The sequence below is a fragment of the Pelecanus crispus genome, chromosome 1, assembly GCF_030463565.1.
Source record: "Pelecanus crispus isolate bPelCri1 chromosome 1, bPelCri1.pri, whole genome shotgun sequence".
NCBI lineage: Eukaryota > Metazoa > Chordata > Aves > Pelecaniformes > Pelecanidae > Pelecanus > Pelecanus crispus.
The window spans coordinates 126,466,946-126,486,748 of NC_134643.1; the positions used below are offsets into that span (position 1 = coordinate 126,466,946).

General features: G+C 41.5%; 2 protein-coding genes across 2 annotated transcripts in view; one reads left to right on the forward strand and one right to left on the reverse strand.

Moving 5' to 3' along the window:
• The window catches only part of C2CD2 (C2 calcium dependent domain containing 2), a 433,467-nt gene that overhangs the window by 173,131 nt on the left and 240,533 nt on the right, over positions 1–19,803 (reverse strand). The gene's annotated exons all lie outside the window — the stretch shown is intronic.
• LOC104034243 (interferon-induced GTP-binding protein Mx) lies at positions 817–18,688 on the forward strand. The gene is made up of 13 exons (XM_075722193.1): positions 817–1,047; positions 2,579–2,774; positions 3,718–3,855; positions 5,054–5,208; positions 6,845–6,983; positions 7,489–7,687; positions 8,458–8,536; positions 9,524–9,646; positions 10,446–10,587; positions 12,838–12,996; positions 13,914–13,990; positions 15,480–15,722; positions 18,433–18,688. The coding sequence occupies exons 1-13, from the start codon at positions 817–819 to the stop codon at positions 18,664–18,666; spliced, it is 2,115 nt and encodes a 704-aa protein (XP_075578308.1). The 3' UTR covers positions 18,667–18,688.

Sequence of the window (19,803 nt, forward strand, 5' to 3'; positions counted from 1 at the left end):
CCTGCAGTTTCTTCAGTCATCCATAGAAAATATCTCAACAAAACTTTTACGTAAAGAAAAGCTGAACAAGAAAATAAAAAGTCTCCTAGTTCTCCCTTCTCTCACATCATGTCAAGCAAAATCTTCTTTTCAGAGAGGGTTTTAAGCTATAGAGGGGGGGACTGAGATACTGAGCTTCTCAAACAGCTGTAAGACTTGCCTCTGACAAGTGTTTCTACTGCAGGAGAGGCGGGTTGGCCACATAGCAGACTATGGCTTGGCGTGTCCTACTCTCCTTGCTGGTGGCCCACCCATGTAGACCTTCCGTGTGCAGCCACGCAGCCCTGTACTCCTGACCCTAGGTGACTGAAGAGAAGCATTCACACACTGTCTCCAACCATGTCACGCAGCTACCTTACTGACTGAGCTTCTCAAAATACCTTTCAGCAAAATACTTCATTGAGGAAAAGTGGCTTTTTGCAAAAACTGGTGTAACTTTTTTTCCCCCTGAAAAAAAAAAAATATTCTTGTTTACTCTGTGGCAACTTCTTTTTTTGAAACACAAAGAAAGCATAAGGGAGGTCGGGTATCTTCTGGAGAGCAATTTTAGTGATTTGAAAAGAGCTGTCACACTTGATATCTACTGAGGGTTTGAATCAGTAAATAAAAGTGGTGTTGGATATTCTCTGCTATGATCACTGTTGCAAGCTGGAGTCACTCAGTGCCCCATGTTTGATTTCAGAAGCTGTACGAAAGAGTGGTTGGACCAGACAATAATCGCTGTTTAGTGAAACACTTATGGACAACACACGTCATAGGCCAAAAAATCAGCAGGCCATGGATAATAACAGGGCAGCGTATAAACAAGTTTCTGGAAGAACCAAACTTGCCTTGAAGAACGATGTTTTTTCACCACCTCTCCCACCACCATCTTTAGACGCTTTTACAGTACCTCTTCCACCATCCTTAGACGATGAAGATGATCTGCTATTGGAGAACATGACTGATGGAAAGCCTAACCATGAGCAGAAGGAGTTGAAGGAACAGTATTACAGAAAACAGGACAAGGTAAGACAGATACCAGAAGAGGGCATAGATCCTCCCAACTCTTAGTCCTGTGTTTCACTTTGTGCCCCAAAATGAATTCCCTTGTCTCTTTGGGCAATCTGCACTTGTTAGGTCTAAGCAGAGGAATACTTTGGGGATCAGGGCCAAGCAGTCATTTGTGTAACTAGGAAGACAGGTACCTGCAATTAATCTGCAGGCATAAAATATGCAGGTGTAAAAAACAGGATGGCAGCAGCCTAGCAGTCAATTTAATGCATAAAGTGTATCTGTCTCATTGGTAACAATTAGCAAACGTTGAACAGAAATCCTAAAATCTGAAATATTTTTTACTTGAGGCTCTGCTACCTTCAACAGAAATACAAAGGAAGGTTAATAATAACATGTGTTGATTATTTGATGCCTAAAACAGATTGGTTTTAAGTCTGTGTCATAGTTAATGAAGTTCTTGAGAATGGTTAGGATTTACTAGCTAGTAAACATCGTAATGAATATAGTGGGGAGAGGTTACCAATAAGGTTTTAAAATACCTGCCTCCAGTAATGTGTGCTGTCTTTCTCAACTTGAAAGAAAAATCTGCTCTGTTTGATTACATCTGATTGATAGACGTATTTTCAGAGGTGGCTTTCATAGACAAAGATGATGGTGGGCAACTTCAATTTTTCTTTTAAAAACATCAGGTATGAATGTTCCTGGCCTGTTAAGGTCTGTAAAATATTGGTGTTCTCAGAACTGCATTTCTAAATACAGCAGTCAGACTGGAACATGGAAAGAGGAACAGGGAGAAGAGACCAAGCTGATCTTTATAAATTTCAGCTGGGCATATTTAAAAGCAGGTGGACCAGTTTTGTAAAGGGCTGGAAATTACTTGGTTTGTTTTCATGAAAATTAAGAGCCTATGTTAATATCTGGCACAAGTATCAAAACCAAAAAATGACGATAATCAGCAATTTAAAACAAACCACTCATTTTCATCCCTTACCCTAGCCTAAAATGAGGCAAAGAAAGAAGAGCGATGATGACCTAGAAGATTTTAGCCACCTGTTAAGGACACTACAGCAGAACGCCTTTGGTGTCTGTGCACAAACTAAATCTTCAAACTTCAAAACAAAGATTTAATAAGCTATTCTGTACTAAATTCTCTTATTACTGGGACTACTCTTGATTTGCATACACATACTTCGGTACCTCCATAGATGAGTGGAAGAAAATGGCAGTTAAAAAAAAATTAACTAAGCACACTTTAGTAGTGAGGTGTCCTCTTACTCTTTACCTTCTCAGGATACCTTACAAAGTTTGGTATTTTTACTAAGGATGGTCACTGAGCTAACCTCGACTGATTTTGTTGTATTTACAGACACCTGTCTGTAACATGGAGGTGCAAGGATGCACAGTGATATGAAGTACAGCTTGATGCCGGTACATAAGGTTTACTAGAGAATGATGAGCTGGAAAAGATGCCTAAAAGGGTAGTTTTTCTGTGGCAACAACTTATTTTAAAATTATAGAAAATTCACTGTAAGTTTAACTCTAGCAGGTAGCAGAACATTCCTTGTACAACCAATACGAGGAAAAGATCCGACCCTGCATTGATCTCATCGACAGCCTAAGAGCTCTCGGAATAGAAAAAGACCTGGCTTTGCCCGCGATCGCAGTGATCGGAGACCAGAGCTCTGGGAAAAGCTCCGTCCTAGAAGCCCTGTCTGGTGTTGCTCTTCCTAGGGGCAATGGTAAGAATTCACCTGCTCAGGTTTTCACCTGAATTTCACTTTGATGAGGTGGCAGGGATTTTTTTTTTTTTTCCTCCTCACCCCTTTTTTTGGTCCGGTATTGGATAACTCCATAACTGAGACTATATCTAAATTGTGAGACTCCAGGGGCCTTCTCAGCTCTGGTTTCCAGTAGAAGAAATGCATGTGCAGGTGGGTCACTGTAGGGTAACTCCAACAAAGCACATGTTCTGGGTGGTGAAGAGACCAGGAGTAAGAGCATAGTGTAGCATACTTGCCCCAAACTGTGGACAGACTGAAAGGTAGCATCAGCTGACTCTGTGCATTTCCCAGCAAAGAGTAGTGCAGCAGAGTATTGGTTTCACATGGAAGACTAGTTTTGAAATTTTGGGGTTGGTTTGGGGTCTTTTAACAAGATTTTCTTACAGATACCTTTGGCAGAAAATGTACAAAAATCTTTACTTACAAACATGTGCCTTGATGTTATTTATGTCAGAGAAGATTGTTGGAAGACTTTGCAGCTCAAGAAGATTCACTTTCCGGCTTTGTGTGTGTGTGTATACACACACACATAAGTTCTGCAAGTTCTGTATGAGTTGACAATACCATCTAGTCTTTCAGGCTGGACTTGAGGAAAAGGTTTTCATAGGATGTAGGTGCAGCACTGAAATGGGTCACCCAGAGAGGTGCGAATCTCCATCCTTGGAGGTCTGCAAGACAAGACATGGCTGGACAGAGAGCCATGGCTGACCTCACCTAGTGCCAGTGCCAGTCCTACTCTGAGGGGGAAGCTGGGCAAGAGTGCTTTAGCAATGTCTCTTGGAACATTTCTGTGTCTCTGTGCAAAGTATTAGGCAACCCTGTGTACATCACGCAGTCCATGGCTGCGTATCATGCATAGGAAATGCTGACAGAGTTACCTCTGTCTTTGGAACTGCTGCAGGTATTGTTACTCGATGTCCCTTGGAACTTAAACTGAAAAGAACACCTGCGACCCAGGCATGGAAAGGGAAAATTTGTTACCGCGACATCAGCATAAATCTCCACAATGCCTCTGAGGTGGAGACAGCAATAAAAGAAGGTGAGTTGTAATGTATTCCCCTCTGATTTGGCTTGCTCGATTTCTTCTGAATCCTTTCTCCCCTTTTCTTAGGCTGAGCAGCAGTCCCCAGACTAACACAGTGATTGTAGCCATGAGTAACACCAAGAGCTGAATTCAGAGCAGAATAAGGTGGGGTAGCATAATGTAACTCTCTCAAGAGGGTTGTACTACTTACTACTTCAGTGGTGAAGATGATCCGTGATGTCCAATAAAAGCTCAGGCTGTGTCCTGAGCTAGATGCTGTCTGCTTGGTTTGGGGAGGTTGTCAAATTGTAAACATGCAAAACCCTAAAAGGTTCCCATCATCAATTCAAAAGCTCCGAGAATGCTTGAGGTGTCTGTGGCTGGAAATCTTATGATTTTGGAGAAAATGGCAAGAAGGCAGAGTAGAGAACATATGGAGCTTCTGCCAGCTACTGTGACCACAGCCTCAATTATTGCCTTTCCCATGTAACAGCTTTACTTTTATAGTATTTCCTGCTGTGCAAGAAAACATTTTTCTTACCCAAAGGGCAGTAAGCACTTGCCCTAAATGTGAAAGTTGGATTGTCTTTATTTCCTTGACTAACACAGTTCTGCAAGATTGTTATTTGTCCTAATGTTTTTTCATTAGCTTTTCAATATATTAGTTGGATATTTTCAATATTTCCTTCCAAAACTGGCAAGGCAAGAGGTATGAATTGATTAAGCTAATTACAGAGCTGAAAATCTCTCACGAGAATGACTACAGGGTTTTCTTGCTTCTCTGTGCTGTTCACAGCTCAAGCATTATTGCCTCATAAGATCTGGGACAAATGACTTGATCTCTCAAACTCTCTATCAAAATGTGAAAAATATAGAATAACACCTATTTATCTTCCAAGGCAGCCAGGGATTAATTAATGCCTACAAATTGTCTTGATGTTGAGGAAGCATTTCTACAACTGACCAGTATTTTATCCGATCACTTTGTGGTTTATTTGCATGTATTTTGTCTGCATATATGAGAGTTCATAAGTATATGCTCTGTAAAATATTACAGTTCACATTCCAAAAGGATGCCACGTATCCATGTGTTGCATAATAATTTCCTTAAATTTTTCAAAGTCCTTGGACTTTTCAAAGTCATTGTGTACAACTTCACTTTGATGCATTGTTTGAAACTTGTATTCATTGCCTTGCTCTTTTCTCCTTGCAGCCCAGAATATTGTGGCTGGTATTAGAGGTGCCATTAGTGGAGAACTAATTTCCCTAGAAATTTGGTCCCCAGACGTCCCAGATCTGACACTAATTGATCTTCCTGGAATTGCCAGAGTGGCCGTGGGGGATCAGCCAAAAGACATAGGGCAACAGGTAAAACTCAGTCTTATATGCCAACCTGTGCATGGGGTCAATTCTGTAACCTACTTCATACGCGAGCCTTTGCTGTAGGATGCTGGAGTTGCTATGCTGGGCTTCTGAGCCAGCAATAGAGCTACGCTAACAAACAGGCCTATTTTTCAGGCAAGGAATTGCTGATAGGAAGAGTGAGGTCCACAATCTCCTGTCTGCCCTGTTGTGCAGGAGGCAGCTGCCCATGCTAGCCATGAAGGAGCCACCTCAGGTGCTTTGACACAGCCTACCCAAGGCAGCACGGAATAACCTGGCTGTGTGGACCCTGAAAACAGTGCTGCCTCCGTGTCCCTTGGCTAGACCACAGTCTGGAAGATAGATACATCCCAAAATGAGTTGTCTCTTGCCAGCTCTGTGGATGTATTTGGCAAAGGTGAACAGATCTGAGTTCTTGTAAGCTTTTCTGGAGCAAGGCAGCAAATTGGTCCTCCTACAGGTTCATTGCTCTGTCATCCCTTACTTACAGAGTACATCAGAATGAGACCCATCCTGGTTTTTCTCATCCCTTAAGGGATCCCAGCAGACCCTTTTTGAAGTAAACAGAATATGCATTAAAGTGGAGGCGTTCTCTGTTCTTCCTCTGGCTGCTTTTAGAAGAAATGCTGGAGAATGCAAATAAAACTCTAGTTGGGCAAGGCCAGCTGTGAGGGTGATGTGCAGCAGCTGCATGTATCATTTCTCCTAAAATACCTTTAAATAGGAACTTGGAATAAGAGTAGCCCAATCTAAACTAGACATCTCAACAAAAATAAGACACGATTGGATTGTCTGGGCTTTACTCTCTAGGAGAAGAGTAATTTCATTTCACAATTAGATAGTAATCTTTTGATTGTATTCAGAAGAAAGCAGTAGGTGTGACATGATCCACATATTTTCACCATCCCCAGCTGCCTGCATGCTTCAGAGATGGAGGCTATAGCATTGTAGCATGTCAGGAACTGGGATGGATGGGAACTAGAAAAGGGAGGCCCCTTTACCAAAACTCAGAAAAAAAAAAGTTGACTGACTTTGGTATAAGTACAACAGAGCTGTGTGAACCTTTTGCAATACAACACAAACTATGAGAAATTCTTTTAGTTTGGCATTGAAACATAGAAAAAAATGCCAACTAGATGTCATGTGTGACTTGGGTTTTTTTCACAAATACTGCACTGAAATAAAAGCCAAAGACATTTGCTCTCCTTTCAGAGATACAAATTTGAGATTTATCAGCATAATCTAGCTTGCTTTCTTTCCATAAGTGTATCTAGACATCAGAACTTGGTTTTCGTACATCATGTGATTATTTATGAAACATCTTTAATATTTCCATAATGAAATATTATATGCATGAGAGGTTAAACTTTACATAGCTTTCAGGACAGGCATAACAACAATCTGGTCTCATTCATGCTAGATGTTTGGATTAATCTTGACATATGAAAAGAGGCTGCATTCTTCTGCTGACCCATTTCCATGCCATTCTTTAGCATGTAATACTATCCTCAGTATATGTGACACTTAATGTCATCAGTGGCTCATATTGCTAGAAATGGTCACATCCTACATGCAAGCATCTGATTTCACTGAGCTTCATTACTGCTGTATTGCATTGCAGATCAAAATGCTACTTAAGAAAGTTATTGGCTGCAGAGAGACACTCAATTTGGTAGTGGTGCCATGTAATGTGGATATTGCAACAACAGAAGCACTGAAAATGGCTCAAGAGGTGGACCCCAGTGGAGAAAGGACACTAGGTGAGACAATTTTTAAGCTACAAGTTGAAGAGAAATGCAAATCTTTTTTTACATGAAGGTCTGATTTTCTGTATTCCACACCAGATCTGTGAAATTAGCTCCTAGAAGAAGGAAAAAAAAGAAAACAGCCTAAATAAACTATTTACAAAACTTGAGATGATCCAGTATCTCTAAGAATCCCTCAGTTTTGAGTCTTGCTGGCATTCATGTTATGAATAGTTGGAAATTGAAAATCTCAGAGTTAATTGCAGGAAAGCTTTGTTGCTGCCTGTTAAAAAAGGTTTGCAATGCAGAAGGTGTGGTGGGAGGCCAACTGTAGAGCAAGTTTTACAGTGCAAAGCCCAGGAGCTGAGAGATTTCTAGGAGAGAGAAAACAAAATGAAGAGAAGTTGCTTTATAAAACACGGTACAGAGTGTTCCCACTTTGGTGGCAGGGTGTTCTACTGCAGCTCTCCCACCTTTAACTTCTGCACTCGACTAACTTTCTCTTTGGGTAACTTCACAGGGATCCTCACAAAACCTGACCTGGTGGACAGAGGAACCGAAGAGTCTATCGTTAACATAATACGAAACCTGGTCATCCCCCTCAAAAAAGGTTACATGATTGTGAAGTGTCGTGGGCAGCAGGACATCCACAACAAACTGTCCTTGGCCGCTGCAATCCAGCAAGAGAGAAAATTCTTCGAGACTCACAGACATTTCAGGTACTTCTCACAGAAAGGACCTAATTGAAAACATATTAAAGTCACTTCAAAGCTTCCTGTTGACTTGCTGATATTTAAATTAGGGTTACAAACAGGTGTTAATTATGCTCGCTATTTCTCATTGCCCATGTAGTGCTGCATTCCAGTAAGCCAGAAGAATTTTACATGTCAAATAAACTTTTAAAATGTATTTCAGATGCAAGTTTGGTATATATCTCTCCTTAACCCTGGGAGAAGTGCAATGAACTTCAGAAGTTCAGAATAGTCCCAAAGAATTCAAGTTAAGCATCTGAGCACTTTAAGCCAAGCACTGAAGTATTTCTGTTCGCTGGAAAACACGGTGAAACTCAGCATGAGAAAGGATACTGCCTGTGCTGAGGGCACAGATTTCCCCAGAAGATGACTCAGCAGCAAATCAGTCATAATACAGAGAATGGCAGGTGAAAAGGGTTTTGAATCTGTACTTCACACATGCAGAAATAATACAGCAGCACATTAGTCTGCTGTTAGAATTTGCTATTTTCAGATTCTTCTCTGTTTCCCTTTGCTTAGCCAGTAGCAGTATCCGTCAAGAAACTCTTGCATAAAAGCCATGGTGCCCAGAGAGTCCTGGGCTGCTGCCGCACCTGTACTAGCACTCTCCAGAGGGCCCTTTCTTTACTCAATTTGTATAGTAGAACTAGCAAAAATAGAGCAGCGCATCAGTACTCTCTCTCTCCTTGCCCTGCACACATGGTCTATCTGAAACCACCTTTTCCTCTTTTTTGCAGCATTCTTTTGGAAGAAAGAAGGGCTACTATTCCTCATCTGGCAGAGAAGCTCACAAATGAACTTGTGAGACATATTCTTGTAAGTAACAGAGGTGCCATACTAACCTGTTTGTATCAGTTACTATCTAAAAATAAGTTCAGCCCTTCAACCTTGGATTGCAATTGATTGCAATTGGATTGCATCTTTATATGCATAGAGAGTACTTAATTATCCTTCAATCCAGCAATCTGAGAACAAATTGAACTGAGAGTTAGAGGTAAAGAAACACATGTTCTGTCCTCAGATTTGCCTTTAAGCTGAAGATTGACAATAGGCAAATCATTTCAACTATTTGTGACTCATAACTCCTGTCTTTTCAATGTCAGCTATATGTCTTTTTGTTTGTGAAGTGTTGATCAGCTGGGTGACAAGTTACTGCTATGAGCTTACTGAAACACAATTATTTCTATTTAACTGAAAATGTCTTCAAAATCCCAAGTAAGATCTAATTGGTTTATTAGATTACTATATTAATATAAGCAAACTGGTTTTTAAATTTTATATACATATATCTGTAAGTAATATATCTTATTGCATTAAGGAAAAATGCTAAAATACAGGGAACCTCTAAATTCAGTCCTGAAGGAGAAAAAAATATGTATTTATGTAATCTTACATAAAATAAGCAACTAAACCGCTGTGTTCAGTCAGGTATTTATCAGGAATGGCAGGGTCAGTACATTCCCTGCATCACCGCCTTCCCTGGTGCAACCTGTGAGGACATATTTTTTGGCTTACTGTAGGTGAAATGTTGCCCTAGACTGCAGCTATTCTGCCCATCTTGCAGTGAGGTCCAGCCTGATTTCTCAGGGATATCCTAGCCCCCTGCCTTCTCTCAATGAAAGCCATGTTTGCATTTCCATGCTATCCCACTATCACGCATGGGCTGCAAGGACCGCAAGCTCTTGGACTGCTAAGAGCAGCAAAGATCAAGTGTAGGTCACTCTTAGAGGGATTTTTGTTTTCCTTCCAAAACCAGACATGTTCAACCTACCTAAATGTCCTTCATTACTGTCTACCCCCCAGAAAACTGTGCCAACACTAGAGAGCCAAATACGCGAGGTGCTCCAAAGAACGTTACAGGATCTACAAAGGTATAGAAGAGGTACACCCAGAATAGAGTCTGAGAAGCTGATTTTCCTCACAGATGTAAGTATCAATATTGGTTTGGTCATGGAGCAGAGCGAGGAGGTGAATGTGGGAGAAAAAGAAACCTCCTAAAGTTAGCAAACTGTTGGCATGGACCACCAGGAAGCTTGTGTTATCTGTCACTGTAGTGTTTTGAGAGTATCATAGACAAACCTCTGGCAGGAATACATCATACCTGCAAAAATAGTGGACCACAGGAGCTCATGGCACCTCCTAGCAATTTTTTTCCTGTCATTATGTGACAAGAGAACTGAACAACAACTCAGTTGAATGGTCAAAATCAAGCATCTCAGAGAGGGAAAACTTATACTCCTGCCTGCCCGACATTTTGAAGGGTTTCCACTGTTTACAGCACTCATAAGATCAAATACATTCCTGATATCAAAATGCGGTTTGCAAGTTCATGTAAGTGTCTTGGCTTGGGGAGTTAATCCCTCACAGTAAGCTTTCGGCAGGCTAGCAGAGGTGCTTATGAAGGCTCATCAGTCTTCAAAGACTTCACACAAGTCTGGTCAATTAGAACTTAATAAATGGTTCTGAGAGTCCACAGGAAAAAAAAAAATCAAAAAAAGAATATCAAGTTTGTTCTCCTCTAGGTGTGTTAGTTTTGGGAAAAAAAAAAAAAGCCAAAAAACAAACCCAGGAGCTAAGAGCATAAAAGATGTAAGGAAGCGATGTTTTCAAGGAACCATGTCCCTGCTTTAACATCAAATGACTGCAGATTTACTTAAAATATGCAAGCTAGTCTGAAGAAATGAAACTTTACTACACTGCTTGCTTGTTCTTCAATTCATTACAGATGATCAAACTCTTTAATCATGACATCTCTCAAACAATGTGTGGAGAGGAACAGTTGTTTGGAAATGAAGTCAGACTGTTTTCAAAGATCCGCAGAGAGTTTCAAACATGGGCAGTGATTCTCCAAGACTGTGCGACAAACGGTAAGCATAGAAACCCATCACTTGCAGCTGATCTGACACTCCATTGCCTTGCTTTCAAATCAAGACACAGCATCATCAACGGGTTGTTTTCAAGAAAGTGAAAAACAAGAAGCTAGGAGTGTTCATCTCTTGTAGTGTTAGGCAAGTTACGCTTTGGTCCTTGGGGACAAAGACCCAGCTTGCATTAAATGCTGTCATTACGGAGGTATCAGTGGGTGTCTCTTCTCCCAGCAAAGCAATAATACCAAGACTGTGGACCCTGGCACAGAATTGGTTGGTGATTCTCTGAACCATTCTGCTAAATAACAGCAACAAAACCAACACCAACATTAAAAATTTAGTAGTAGTAGTAATAATAATAATAGAATTAGAACAAATTTATTATATATTTGTTTATTATTATTATTATTACTATTATGTTTTGGAATTTTGGTCTTTTTTGTTCTACTTTAAGTCTGGTTTAAGGTGTGGAGAAAGCAATGCTGAGTCTGAAATAACCACAACCTTGTAAATAGTGCCCCTTTCTGGGCATCACCCACCTTGCTTAACTGAACTCTGTTCTAAACTGAGGCATAGGGTGATACACGCAGACTGACCTCTGCTGTACACTCAACATCTTTTGCAGCATCTTTTTCACATCTTTCAGAGACCCCGTCATTTGCTCTTAGAGATGAAATAGCATCAGCTGCCAGTCAAGCAGTAGCTCTTGTAACAAGTTCTTTCAGTCTTTGATGCACATCTATGTCAACATCACTAGTGACTCTGAAATGATAGGTACAAATAGGCTGCAAAGGTGCTGTCAGCTGGAGACAAATATATGTATATATATGCATATATGTGAAGAGAGGCAGACAGACATTGGTGTATGTCAATGTCTCTTATGTCCCATCCATGAAGTACCAAGCCAATCAACAGGATTCTATGGAGAGAAATAAAAGAGTAAGACAATGAAGGCATGAAGAAATAAATGTAAAACCAGCAGAAAGTACTAGCAGAAGGATGCAGCTTCTTCAGAGGACAAAGAGAAACTGAGTTGCAGAAGATACGCAAGGCATCACATGGCAGCTGAATCACAGTGGGGAATCCTCTGGGCACTTTCAGATTATCCCCGTTGATTTAAACTAGTATGTCCAACTTCACAATAGGATCAGGGTAGCAGCACACAGCAGCTCTTACAACAGCACAACTCTTGCTGATGACATGCTACCCCAAAATCATGTGTACATACGCTTAGGTGAAGTATTTACATGTGCAGCAGAGTGAGTTCACTTACATAGCTTGAAAACTAGAAGTAGCTTTATCAAGCCCTTCCTCAACGAAAAGCATTGTTATCAGCCAGGATTTCTGAAGGTACATACATCCCTGTATGTCAGATGATCCTGTTTAACTTCAGCTTTCTTATGATGAATGAAGTATTAGAAAGAGCAGATACTTTGGATACTTGAAGCCTTGAACTTTCTGTTGCAAAGCTGATAGATGTTCTTGTGGCCATGTTACAGTTTTGTACTACCTTAACTGTTCGGGTATGTTTTCAGACTCTGAACTCCACATCTAGTTCTGTCTTTTCTTTTTCTTTTCCTTTTTTTTTTTTTTTTTTTTATTATCCAACCATGGACTCATATATCTGAATGTTAGAATTGAATGCATTCATAGCTTGACTTCTACTTCCACATGTGCACTTGACCCATGATTCACAAATTTGACTCCAAAACAGAACTATATCAAAACCTTTCAAAACACTTAGAAACACACCTTTGCCTGAGTATGTAAACCAATTCAAAGGGATTTACCTCATTTAAGATGGCAAATTCATATAATGTCAACAAAGAAATATTGACTGTGATATCTTAAATAAAAATAGCTAGTCTACAGTAGATTCCCTGGAATAAGACTGTTTAGTGAGTCTGCGTTTTTGTTCTGTTCTGTTTTTTTTTAAACTCAGAAGTGACTGGTAATGGCCACTTTTGTAAGGGTAGCAATTTCAAGAAGAACCAGTATTTTTGAGCCACATTATAATTTCTGGATTGCTTTCTGTCAGTTAGATGCTTGATCCAGTGTGTGAGATGGCTCATTCACTGAGCGATAATATACGTTAGCTGAGTTCTGTAGTAACGGTATTGCTTGAAAGATTGTCTCAGTGGTTGTTCTTCTCAAGAGCATTTCAAAGAGCAGAAATAGACTTCCTTCTTAAATCTGAAATGTATGAATTGAGTGATTTAGTAGTAAAGCAATGTTATTTTAATATTACAGTTAGAAAAAATGTACCCAGTAAAATGTGGAAATATCAAGACCAGTATCGTGGCCGGGAGTTCCTAGGCTTTACCAACTACAGGACGTTTGAGGACATTATAAAAGACCAAATCATGGAACTGGAGGAGCCGGCTGTTAAGATACTGAACAACGTGATTGGTACGTCTCAGCAGGCCACATGAGGCTGTCACATGGGGTACACTGGCGTGCCTGACAATTTTTTTTCCAGGATAAGCCAATGTTCTCACTGCTGGGGCAAGAGCTCCAGCCAGGATACTTCAGAGTGGGGAAGTGAATCTAATTCAACCTGGGGGCTTGCTTCTTCTCTAGAGCCTCCAATCTCTACATGTGGTCTCCAGCATTTGTTAATACTTTTCCCAGTGGCTGGTGGAAGGGAGTTAGGAAGTAACTGTAATAAATAACACTGTAAAGAAAATTAGTGTAGTAGAAGTACCTGGTGCCAGCCAAGCGGCGTGGTATTCCCAAGCCTAGGGAGTGCCATTCACAAACCTGAACTGGGGACCCAGCTTCTTTGCCAATTGTTTGCATGACATTGTAAGTATTATACAGTGACTGCTGAGGCTTGGGGAAAAGATGCACAGTTCATCCGGTAAAAAGCACCCAAGGAAAAAGTATGTCATGATCTCTCCTACGTTTTCCTTAGAAGGCAGCTACGGCATCTGTACCAGACTCAGTGCTCTGTGTTATATGCACTAGCCCTTCTTCCTGGGGAGGCCGCTCAGGGTGTGAGATGCAGATGTGCTTACAGGGCCAAGTGATGGCACATCTGATCAGACACAGCTGTAAGCACAGAAATGGCTTTATCAAAGAAATCTCAGTGATATTCAATCTCTTAGGTATTAAGTGGTTACAGGAGGTCTTTAATGGTCACACTCTCAGAGCTAGAAATCTAAATTCTTACTTGTTTGTATTGGTCATAAGGCATCAGTACAGCTGCTCAGCTATTTCTGGATGAATACAGAAAATGAGTCATTTTCCCAAGTGTCATATTAACAATAGTTTAAAAACCTCACCTGCTTACCTGACTATATTTTGTCTGTCTGTTCTTTCCTTAGGACTCGTTGAAGAGAAATTTATGGAACTCACTAAAAGACATTTTGCCAGTTTTCACAATCTAAAAAGAGCTGCTAAGGTGAGACACTACCTATAACCTGAGATGACAAGAGCAAGACAGAATGGCATTTGCAAATACAGACATGCTTACAGTGCCTATGCCATTGCATTACCCTTATGCAAGTGTGGAATTTCTTGCAGACCTACGGTTTTTATAAAATAAGGAAGAGCTTCAAAATGATAGTATGTTTACAAGAACACTAATGAAAGTGCATTTTGTCTTTCGGTGCAACTTTGACAAGATCTAAAACATACATTCCTCATTCATTCTGGTCACATTCTTGACACATACAACACAATGCAAAGAAAACCTGAAGAGTTTCTAATTAATTTCAAATTTAAGTCCTGCAATGATCTGTAAGCATATGGGTAGCCTCAGAGTGCTAAACAGTGTTTTTCCCTGTCTGAAAGGCAAGCCAGGATGTTAGCCAGTGCAGGAATCTCATCTTTGATAGAAGGGAGCAGCAGCAGACAAGCCAAAAATCACTCAACTGTAAGAGAGTTAGAAGATGACTGTTCACAATTTGGGGGATTGCATGTTTTGGGGTGGAGTTAAATGATATGGATGTCATTGAAGGCCTTTTCTCAGAAAGAGCTTTGAGGAAGAGATGAGAAGCAATGCTGGACAGCCAGGAAGCAGAGTTGCCTCACAGGGTACTGCTTCAAAAGGAAACTCAAAGGCAAATGTGAGTGAAATAGCTGGTTTGCTATTTGACTTGCATGGCCAAACCCTACTGAACTCCCAGGCCAACCAGACAGCAAGCAAATAAGCTATTTCAGCCAAACACAGAGGTGTTTAGGGACATTCTTTAGGCATAACATGGTGAGAGGAGTGAAGAGGGAAGAAATTCTGGTAGACGCTGAAGACAAGAAAAAAGATGGGATGCTTTCTTAGGGATGCCAGGAAAGCATTTTAAGGGAATTTGAGGATGACTGAGGGAACTTTGCTGCCCCCACAGACTTTTAGGTGGAAGCATCAAAAAGCCCAGAAAGCATCAGATTACTGCAACAAATGTGCCAGACAGTGAGGCGTTAGACAGGGTTGGTTTGCTGACAACAGATAGGAGACTGTGGTTTTTGAGAAGGACAGGAGGGGCAATGGAGTTCACATCAGTGCCTGTTGTCACTGCCTACTGAAGAGGGAGATGCAAACAAAATGCATGCAAAAAATGAGGACAGTCTGCACGCTGAACTCATGACTGGCCATTGCTGCTTGTAGGAACCTTGTATTTTCCTTCAGGGTCCAAGCACCAGGTTTTGACTGATCCCACTCGTGTTTAAGGAGGGGACTAAACTGCCACGTTTTCCTGATCTTTCACAACAGAGGAAATAGAATCTGCAGCATTCCTCCATGTTGCCAAGAGCCAGTCTGGGATTAGACAGTGCTGCAGCAAGGACTGTTGAACACCATGCCCACCTTGTCCCCGTTCCCTGGGGACACTGCTAAGCACTGGCACCTTTGCAAAGGAAGCAAATGTCTGAGAACTTGCTGTTCTTTTCTTTCCTAGATCAGAATTGAAGACATTAGAGAAAAACAAGCAGCGGAGGCTGAAAGACGCATCCGGATCCAGTTTAGAATGGAGAGAATTGTATACTGCCAGGATGACCTTTACATTACAGATTTAAATTCTGTTAAGGAAGAAAATGCTAGCAAAGTTGGCAAGGGGAAAGAGTTCCAGATTGGAGCTGGTTTGGATCAAGAGCCCTCCTTTGTCCAGGAAATGTTTTTTCACACGAAGGCCTATTTATCTGTAAGTTTACAGGCTGCAATACAGCAGTTCTTCTGCACCCTGAATGCTATCGCATATACCCCTCGTCCAGATCTCGCTGTAGTCAATGAGTCTTTCATGCAGTACTACTACTATGCAGGGAATAGTAGCCAGAGGGTATAAGTGTCTTGTCCAGATACACGCACAGCTTCTGTATGAGCTAATTGGAGCTTCTGACCAGTGATGAAAATGCCAGGACAAAGCTGGTCTGACAGGCTGTGTCAGCACAGTCACTGGGGAGATGTAGTTGCACGCTGCTGGATATGGTGATTAGAAAAGCTGGCAGGCTGTTAAAGTAACAGCTGGCTCCTAAACCACTTGTTAGCTACCCCCCCAGCCTGGCATGGCTCCCTGCTGCAGCTGCCCCTCACTCAGGGAATACGCCATCAGCAAGTGAGTCCTCTTCTTACCCTCCTCCAGCCTTTCACAGAGAAGGGGGTGACTCCCTCCTGCCCACACAGCCCCACACAGTACAATTCTCTCTTGCTGGCTTTCCTATGGGGACAAGTGTCGGGGCAAGGAAAGAACACTTACCAACATGGAGGAGAGGAGAGGAGAGGATAGGGAAGAGCCCTTGGCCCTGTAATTAGAAGTTACTGATACCCAGTTGATGGCTAGCCCCCCTTTCCAGCAAAGGAAGCAACAGTCCTAGGATTGCTTTCCCCACTGCAAGTTCATCTCATGCTTTTCAAATAACACTAGATTCCACAAACTTAACAACATTATGTACAGCACTTCGGCATTTGGCACAGCATCTGAGAGCTCAGGTCAGCTCAGGTCAACCTCAAGCTCCTCTGCGTATTCCTGCTGCCAGCAGAAAGTCGTGTCTTCCAGTCAGATCCTAAACTAATGCGGCAGGAGGAGCGATAATAAAACGTTAAGTTAAAATGGATTTGGCTATCTGTAGAGATCAGAGTCCGTACGCTGTATTGCAGATAGCTCCATAGAAGTTAAGTCTCTGAAGACAAAAGGGATGTTTTAACAAAGGATCATGTTAAAGAAAGAGCAAAGAGAACACACAGTATCAGGATTTGCTTTTGATCTTTGTTTCATAAAACTCCCTCAGCAAGCAACAAGTTCAATATTAATAATGCAGTAAGGTAGGCAGCAGCTCACCTTGAATTTCAATAGTGAGGTTTTGACAAATTCCTGCAATTAAATGTTCAGGCTGCTCAGGCTGATGGAGAGAAAACCATTGGCTTTCAGAGAACAAGAGACAAAGGCGGAACTGCATAAGCTCTTCCCTCCTGCCTCGCTATACTCTCTGCTAAAACACACTGTACTGTCTGCTATAACACACGTCTTAGATGCTAGTTATAGATTTTTGTAAATGCCCTAAGCACCATTTTCAACAGTAACAAATGCCAGGGCATCGTATCTCCATAGGACTTAGCAAGGCCAAATACACTTTGAATGAGATGGAAGCTCTTAAGTGTCCATGGCCTTTGCAAATGGCATGCATGAATCTGTGTCACCTATGGCAGGACTGTCAAGATTCTGGGTAGAGTTTGGCTCCAGAAAAACACGCATATTTAAAGCATCTAAGGTCCCTCCCACCGCAGTCCGTAGTGCCTAGAGAAAACATAGGCTCAGTAAGTGCTTTAGCTGATTCAGCTGAATTGCTTGCTATTGATTAGATCTCTGCAAACTAGGAAGAAAAACTAAACATTTAGTCTTAGGTATTTTTCAGCATGAGCTCAACCCCATTCTTGTACACGAAGGATTTGCAGCCACTGAGCTCCAGTGGTATCTAAAGCCACAGACACCTCAGACTTCTCTGGAAACGGGCTGCCTAGACCCTATAGGACCTACAAATCCAATATGCCTCTACCTGGTCTTCCCACTGCCATTTTGAAGACAGGTGCCACAAAAAGAAAGAAAGATGGCACCTCTCTCAATTGCAGCCAGTCACTGAGGCATAAGTGCTCACCTGGCACCAGGAGGGCTAGAGGCAGCTCCCTCCCAGCGTTGGATTGGTTTTGAACCTCCCATCACCCAAGAGCACAAGCTAAGCCCCCAAGTCCTGTGGATGTCTCTGGGGAAAGGGTCCCACAAGCTCTTCTAGGTTCAATCTGTTTCAATTTGCATAAATAACTAGACCGGACAGTTTGTCAGGTTAAGCAGAAAATTATCTCATTGAGATATCAATAGATGTAACGTAGGCACAGTCCAGTCTCACTATTGCTGAGGACATTTTCCCTTAAGGCTAAAGCTTACTCCAAAGCTGTCTTACACTTAAGAGGACAACCACATTGGAAATACCGTCTAAATACAGGAATTTACCACCTTTGGGAAAAATCACTGTTTGATTTCCTGTACCATAAAGGATTGGTAGTGTTCAGAGAAGACAGGTTTGATGCCAGAAATCGTTCACATCAGGTATGTCCTCGTATAACTCTTACCAATGATAGCTGGCAGAGCTAAGCAGGGAACAGCCTGCCTTGGGTTTAGTTTGCTGAGGGAAAAAAGCAACAGCTGACATTCCCATAATTCTTACTTTTTAGATCTTTTGGGCACAGAAGAGACTAATGGCAAACATTTTTTAGTTCCCAGAAGCACACACTTCTTGAACAGTAACTCAATAAAATATTTTTAAAATGTGCTGTCACTTCTTATCAGATTACCTATAGCCCCTTCCTCCTTTAGTTCTTTTTGGGAAACGAGTCTTCTGCCTTTTTCCCCCTTCTAACAGGGAGCAAGTAGACGCCTCACCAATCAGATCCCTCTGATCATCCTGTCTTCTGCCCTTCAAGATTTCGGGGATAACTTACAGACCACAATGTTGCATCTTCTGCAAGAAAAAGACCAGTTAAACCATCTCCTTCAGGAGGACAGTGAAGCTGCTAAACACAGGAGCTACCTCAGTCAACGAGCTGATCGTCTCAGCAGAGCCTGCCAGTACCTGAGAGACTTCACCTCACTGTAGATTTCTTCATTTTTCGGATGTATTTTTCCACTCTTCTTGTCTAGCATTATTGAAGGACTTTGTAAAATCCCCTAAAAATGTAATGTCAGCACAGACCTTTAACACTCATTTCTAATGTTCAGTTCTGATTTATTTTCCATAACTAGTTACATGCAAACACCTAACCTTATGTAAAGTGCTCCACTGGGAGAATTGTGATTAAATAAATGTTACCCCATTTTTAACCATTTGCTTTATGAATTCTGTACAATCATTGAAGTAATTATTAAAAAGCTAGAGCTCTGAGCTTTGTGGGTTTTTTAAATGAGGATGAGGGCTTTCAGCTGTGTAACTCACAAACTATAGAAATCAAATTATCTAACTAACTTTCCTAGATGAAGCTTACTGCACAACCCTAGAGATCCCCTGCTTCCCATTGTGGTTTTGCCTTGCTGTGGTAATTGTCTTTCCTGCCATCGCCTGAAAGATGACTCTGCAAGGTGTTGCAACTGTTAAGTCCCAGCCCAGCAGGTAGAGAGGGTGCACACGGTGGGCATGAAACAGTTCCAGCCTAGAGCAAAAAGCAAGTTAACTTCATCTGATCGGTACATGCACAGGATGCTGTTGGCTGTTTCTCCTTTTTCAGTTCTCCAATTTGTAGAGAAAGGCAAAGAGGGTCTTTCTTGTGGATACCTGGAGCACTGCTGGAAATTTTGGGACTGATGGGCAATTCAATAGTTGGTGGGATTGGAATGTCCAGAAGGGCTTAAATCACTCACTCACATTAGAAGGGTGTCTCAGCATGCAGCTTGCTGCCTTTCTCCTTCCCCTCCCCAGGGCAAGGACAATGTTCCAAAAGCTCCTTCATTTCATGGAAGCCAGTGCAAAATATAATACTGCATGCTGTATTCATGACATCTTTCATGTGGAGGATTTATTTTAACAGGCAAAGCTGTGCTTTGTGTAGCAAGAGTAATGTCTGCATTCAGCTAAAAAAAATGTGCTTGTACCAGTGTGCCATGTAGTAATTTCCGAGATGCTTACAAGAGGAGTCTTCTCTTCAGGCTGTGTCCTGGTTTCAGCTGGGATAGAATTAATTTTCTTCCTCGTAGTAGGTATAGTGCTGTGTTTTAGTATGAGAATAATGTTGATAACACA

Coding starts and splice junctions, on each gene's coding strand:
- LOC104034243 (XM_075722193.1), top strand. CDS start 817: ATGGATAATAACAGGGCAGCGTATAAACAAGTTTCTGGAAGAACCAAA. Junction 1,048..2,578: donor ATTACAGAAAACAGGACAAG/GTAAGACAGATA, acceptor GTTTAACTCTAG/CAGGTAGCAGAACATTCCTT. Junction 15,723..18,432: donor ACACGAAGGCCTATTTATCT/GTAAGTTTACAG, acceptor CCCTTCTAACAG/GGAGCAAGTAGACGCCTCAC.